This window comes from Helianthus annuus, chromosome 3 (assembly GCF_002127325.2).
Source record: "Helianthus annuus cultivar XRQ/B chromosome 3, HanXRQr2.0-SUNRISE, whole genome shotgun sequence".
NCBI classification, from domain to species: Eukaryota; Viridiplantae; Streptophyta; class Magnoliopsida; order Asterales; family Asteraceae; genus Helianthus; species Helianthus annuus.
The window spans coordinates 170678419-170685043 of NC_035435.2; the positions used below are offsets into that span (position 1 = coordinate 170678419).

The window sequence follows — 6625 nt, forward strand, 5'->3', positions numbered from 1 at the left end:
GTAGGGAGGCTTGGGTTCTCCAATGGAGACCCAAGTTCAATCCTCACTTGTGTCACTTTGGTGGATTAGGCAATGATGGATAGAGCCTGACCTCCTTGCAACGGTGTCAGGTTCTATCCTGAGCCCACCTAGGTTTTCGTCCCACCGTGTGTTACGTTAGGGAGTGTTCAGCTCTTGTGGTGGCACAACGGCTGTCAAGTGGCAGTCGGCGGTATGGTCTCTCGGGGGAACGCCCAAGCCAAACTCTGAAGTCAGCGTGAGCCCCGATTAAGATAACATAGTCTGGCCGGAGATGGGGCAACGAGCCTCTCCAATTTGGGGAGTGCGGTAGCCTAATACAAGAAAGTCGCCGTTCTCTAAAAACAAGATAAATTCGATTCTGGTTCACTTGATCAATTTTCTGCTCAACTTGCACTTCTCAGGCGTAAGACAATACAACAGATTACGTCGGTCAACATATGCTATATAGACGATATGACTTGCCATTACGGATTCAAGAACGTCGCATGCACTAGTAATTCGAGTCGGTGACAGTGCTAGACAAAATGACCGGCCCTCATGGATTTAAGAACGTCATGCGAGACTCATAACGCATAGATATATTCGATCCTGGTTCAGATTTTCTGCTCATCTTGCACTTCTCAGCTGGTCTGAGACAATGAAACCAACTACATTGGTCAACCGTACGCTAGACGATATGACTTGCCACTAAGGATTCAAGAAATCAAGTTGGTGACAGTGCTAGACAAAATGACTGGCCGTCATGGATTTAAGAACATCACGCATCAAGCAAGTTTTGTAATTTGAGTCGATGATGGCGCTCCTATCATATAACTTGAAAACATATTTGCTCGATTTCTGTTTTATTTAGGTAAAAATATACAACATACCTACATATTACATAAGGTCCGAAATGACTCGAATTCCTACCCTACGCGTTCAAGCTCAGTTCATTGCATTTTCTAGTTTCGTTTTCCATTTTATTTGTGTTTGGACTTGGATAAAATATCAACTCAGAAGTTTAAGATTGAGCAATTCAATTAAAGAAATGTATAATAATGTTACCTATAATAACTGAATTCTTGAATCCACATGTTTCGAGCAATCGAGCTTACTTTTGATTTGAATGCCATCAAACAAATCACAAACTTATGTCACAACAACGACGTTTCCAGCTTACTTGTGGGCATCTAAGCTAATCACTACATGAGAAACCTTACCCATCTCACCTACATCACAACCGCGAATAATATTATACACAGCTTCATCATCAAAATCACAACAGAACCGGCATATCACGCAAACCACCACAACAACCACTGCCCTTGCCGTCTTCTTTTTACTGTATAACAGAATCATTCTAATAAAAACAAAAACAAACAATCAAGTTCTCTGTCTTACCCTCCTGCTATTTGAATCTCCGCCGTCTGACAGCTGAGCACAAACACTCATTGTTTTACCACCGCCACCACCACCACTGCTATAGCCTTCTTCACAACCAGCCACCGTCTTCAGAATCTCCGATTGCAATGCCGGATGGTTTGCTTTCAGATACTCAAACCCATCTGATCGCATAACACCTGCCATTTGTACCACAATATCAATAAGAAAGAAGTAACACACATACATGCCAAACATATACCAATAAGATAATATGCATGTCATACATAAATAGCATTATTTAAAAGTAAAATGCCATTTTCGTCCCTGAGGTTAGGTCAGTTTTGCGACTTTCGTCCAAAGGTTTGTTTTTTTGCGCATCTGGATCCAAAAGGTTTGAAATCTTGCCAATTTCATCCGGCTTTTTAACTCCATCCCTTTTTCTCCATTAGTAAGGAGTATTTCCGTCTTTTTGTTAACTTAAAGGGCAATTCGGTCTTTTTTAGGGGTATTCGGTCTTTTTACATAAAGTGAAAAAGACCGATTTGCCCTTTAAGTTAGCAAAAAAGGCGAAATACCTCTTAATTAATAGAGAAAAGGGATGGAGTTAGCGAGCCGGATGAAAATGGCAAGATTTCAATCCTTTTGGATCTAGATGCGGAAAAACAAACCCTTGGACGAAAGTCGCAAAACTGACCAAACCTCAGGGACGGAAATAGCATTTTACAACTTTTTAATTTTTATACAAGAATTTTTTTTTTCATATGTATACTGTGGCAGCAATTTACAGGTAAAATTAACTAAAATGAGGTTGGTTCCCAAAAGCACTATTAAATCATGAGTTGGTTCCCAGTTTACTATATAACCCCGTTTGACCGAATCAACTTGTAGCTATTTTTTTTAACCCAGTTTAAGATAATACACAATCCCAATCATAAAATAGGAAGATCACTTTTGTTATAAGAAAACAGAATAATTATTGATACAGGTAGTTAAAAACAAGTAAGATAATTGTAGTGCATTTAACAGTTATGTCGATGAAAATGTTCCGTAGAAACCATAGTTCACTAGAAAATTAAATCAACAGGTAATATCAATAATATCCAAGACTAAAGGCGACATACCTGCAAGGTTTTCGGAAGCAAATCGGAGGCAAATAGCTTTGAGTTCCATAGCATGATAAGTATCTGCAAATGCTAGAATTCGGCCAACAGAATTTACAGATATATCCTTGCAGATACGCGACTCACACATTCGTTTGAGTCTACACAAATCATACTCATCAGCAGCAGCTAACAACTTGGCTGATAACGTATCCCCCACATGGGATTCACTAGACGCACTAGAAGCCGCCAACTCATCTTCATCAAGTTCATCTCTGTATATGAAGTGCAGCATTGCCTGTTGAACAATAGCCAAACCTTAAAAAAAAGATGCAGAAAAGTACAGTAACGTTTTTCAACCAAAAAGCATGCTACAATCATTATTTTCTTATACACAAATAGTAATATGTACATAACTTTGAGCTGGACGTAGGACTGCAAACAAACCGAACGAACATGAACAAGACCTTGTTCGTGTTCGTTTGTTAAGAAATATGTGTTAACGAACTGTTCATGAGCATTTACTGAACGAGAATTTATGTTCGCGTTCGTTTGGTAAGGAAATGAACTTGTTCGTGTCCGTGTTCGTTTGTTAATTTTAGGCAACGAACGAAAACGAACATTGATGAACACAAATGAGCACAAACTAATGTTCATGAACACAAATGGAAACAAACGAACACAAACAAGCGTTCACGAACAAAATATATAATATACCGACACTTATTAAATATTTTATGTGTCGGAATTTTGAAGTATTTAAGTAAAGTATAAAAACTAAAAACACTAATGAACTATCGAACACAAACGAACACGTTACCGAACGTTCACGAACATAAATGAACGAACGCGGCCTCTGTTCATGTTCGTTCATTTAACTAAACGAACAAAATTTCTTGTCCGTATTCATTTTTGTTTAATAAAAAAACAATCAGAAACGAACTTCCCGCCGAACGTTTGGTTCGTTTGCAGCCCTAGGCTGGAGTGAGTATGAATTACCTTGAAAACCCTAGGTTCCATATCAGTGATGACAATCTCATGATCATCTCCCTCTTCCCGAAAAAAATTAGTCCGAAAAACAGGGGATCTAGCGGCCAATACCAACTTATGGGCGTGAAATATTTCACCAGCAACGTTGAAGATAACATCTGAACCTTCCATATTTTCAAGCAACATGCCAAAATTTAATCCAATATCAGATTCTGGGACCTGAATAGAATGTAACCTAGGACAATGCGTTGCAGAAACCACCACTCCAACAGTGCAATTGATTTTTAAGCAGTCATCCTTGAGATAATCCGATGTTTCAAGTAATGCTCGCCTATAAAAACGCTTGTAACCCCTTAAAAAGTACATGTTGAATTGAGTTAATTTTATAGAAAATAAGTTATACCAAACATATATGAACTTTGTACAACTATACATCAAACTATGAAAGCAAATTACTCTAAAACGAGTGGTTAAACTACGAGTGGATATATCCTATTAGGCTATTATAGCCAGTGAACTAACCAAAAAAGTCCAAACGAACTAACTCAAGCTAACCACGAGCTTGTGAGCTTCCCACAACCACCCAAATGCATGATCCAGTTTGCACAGCTCATGTAAATAACCAAAAGGATACACATTATACACACTATTGACATTTAGCCAACACAAGGTCCATTAAAAAGGTATTATAAGAAGAAAAGAAAGTAAGCTTGGTCTATATTGTCAAAAGCCCAAGGCGCATAGGCCGAGCCCAGAGCCCGGAGCCTAGGCGCTGAAAAACCGAGAGCTTTTTTAAGCTAGGCGCATAGTATAAAATACCAATTTTAGGGGTTTTAGACATGTTTTATGCTTGTTTAGGGCTAATTTAGGATGCTTTAGGTTGATTCCATGCTTACTTAGGTTAATTCCAGCCTTCTTTAGGTTTTTATTAACCATTTTGGCCGGAATTTGGCGAGAAAATGCCCTGAAGCAGCGCACGAAAACTCGCCTTTCAGGACGCAGCACATTTGGTGCGTTGGGCTACGCCTGAACGCCTAGGCGCGGCGCGCGCTATGTAGTTAATATCCCGATATATCAGTGATATATCGGTTATCGGTCCCTTGTCGAGATATCGGTAAGAATATCAGTACCGATAATATCGGCGATATTGACCGATATTTGACAAATATATCACCGATTTCTCGATCTCAGTACTTTTCTTCTAATTTCTACTACCATTCGCCTTTCTTCTTATTGTTGCTATTAGTGTTTTAAGTCTTAGTCAGTTCCTACTTGCTACAATTGTTAGTGTTTTGCAAGTTGCAAATGGTTAATTTGTTAATGGTAGGAGACAAGAGTATACTGAATCGTTAGTGTTAAATTGCTATACATATAAATTTAGCATGAGCGCGATAACCGATATCTCAAATACCCGTCCTTGACCGATATCCGATATTTTACCGCATTAACTACTTAGGGGGCTTTTGACAAGATAGACCTTGGTGAATGGTGATAATGTAATACCACAAATCACAACTCTAAAGCAATCGCTACATCTAAATAAGCAGTCCGATTAACAAAAGACCAAGTACATCTATTCTACATAAGCAAAACTCTCCCCTTTATCCACAACACCGGTCCAAAAATCCATCCGAATACGCATAGTTGTTAAAAGCCATCGCCTCTCGCGCCTAGGCCCATTCTTCAGGCGAGGCGAGGCGGTTGCACTTTAAGTCGACGAAATTGCGCTTTAACTCTCCAGGTGATGGTTCCGGCGCAGATTCCGGCAAGATTCCTAGATTCCGGAGAGTTTCCGGCTAAATTCCGACAAAATTCTAGCCAAATTTCTACTTTTAATAAAGGAAAACTACTTTTCTACACTAATACACTAAAATTTTGGTACTCATTAGATGTTATAAAGTGTTACACAATAGACTTTGTTTATTTTATTTGAAGAATAGTATTCTTTTTCTAATACATAATTTATTTTTAAAAATTTTCATTATGCGCTTCATTTTTCTCAGGCCCTCGCTTTTTTTACGCTTTGCGCCTAGGCCCCAGGCGAGGCCTATGCGCCTTGAGTGCGCCTAGTGCCTTTAATAACTATGCGAATACGTACACAAACAACCTATAGGCTATACCATATAGCTACAATCCCTAACATTAATCACAACAATATAAAACCAACACACACAAAATCAACAAAACCAATCCAGCAACATACCACATACTGCCTCTATACTTCAACGTATACGGACCGCTCTCCAACGCCCGATCGAAATGACTATGCACCTTATGCTTCTCCTTCCCACTCTGATCAACCAAAGTGAGCTCAAACAAAGCCCTAACATCCGAACCCTCACTAGTAAGCGCAATGAAAAGCGAAACATAAGTCGAATTATCCTCCTGATTCTTCCCATCAGGATAGAAATAGACAGCCCATTGGTAACCTCCAACCGTAAAATTATCACTGGCGATGTGTTTTCCGATCCCCATACCTTTGGCTAACGAATAACCTTGAATTACGAACTGGTGTGAGCCGTTTACGGTCTCGGTTACTGATCTGGAGCTTGTTGGCGAGTCTATCACGGGGATGTTGTCGTTGTATGACATTGCTGTTGTTAGGTTTTAGGGTTTGTGGTTTGTTCTGAAAGTCATGGAAGGTTAGAGATCTGGTAGTGGTGGTGAAATTGACAAGTGGATTGGATTGAGATCGTACCGGATTTGATTGGAGAAGGATTTGTTGGTGAGATTATGAGAATTTGTAATCCAGATGATGATGATAGAGAGAGTTTGGAGACTTTCTGGCTGTTCGTAATGGTGCAATTTTGCTTTCTAAACTTGAGTTTTTATATAGAGTTAATTACTATTTTCGTCCATGTGGTTTGCCAAAAATCACTATTTCAGTCCATTAGTTTAAAAAGTACGATTTTAGTCCCTGTGGTATCATTTTCGTAACTATTTCAGTCCACCTCGTAACCATTTCAGTCCCTGTACTAACAGAACAAATGGATTGAAATGGTTACGAAAGTGGAACCACAGGGACTGAAAGGGTTACGAAAGTGAAACCACAGGGACTGAAATCGCAATTTTTAAACTAATGGACTGAAATAGTGATTTTTGACAAACCACAGGGATGAAAACAGTAATTAACTCTTTTATATAAGATTAGT

The 6625-nt window shown here is 39.0% G+C and overlaps 1 protein-coding gene across 1 annotated transcript; it reads right to left on the reverse strand.

Moving 5' to 3' along the window:
- Positions 1-1040: 1040 nt before the first annotated feature.
- Positions 1041-6271, reverse strand: LOC110930829 (BTB/POZ and MATH domain-containing protein 4). The gene is made up of 5 exons (XM_022174213.2): positions 5677-6271; positions 3483-3825; positions 2505-2781; positions 1402-1580; positions 1041-1229 (listed from the first exon to the last, which is right to left on the reverse strand). Exons 1-5 carry the CDS (start codon positions 6063-6065, stop codon positions 1203-1205), a joined length of 1215 nt encoding a protein of 404 aa, XP_022029905.1. The 5' UTR covers positions 6066-6271; the 3' UTR covers positions 1041-1202.
- Positions 6272-6625: the final 354 nt, after the last annotated feature.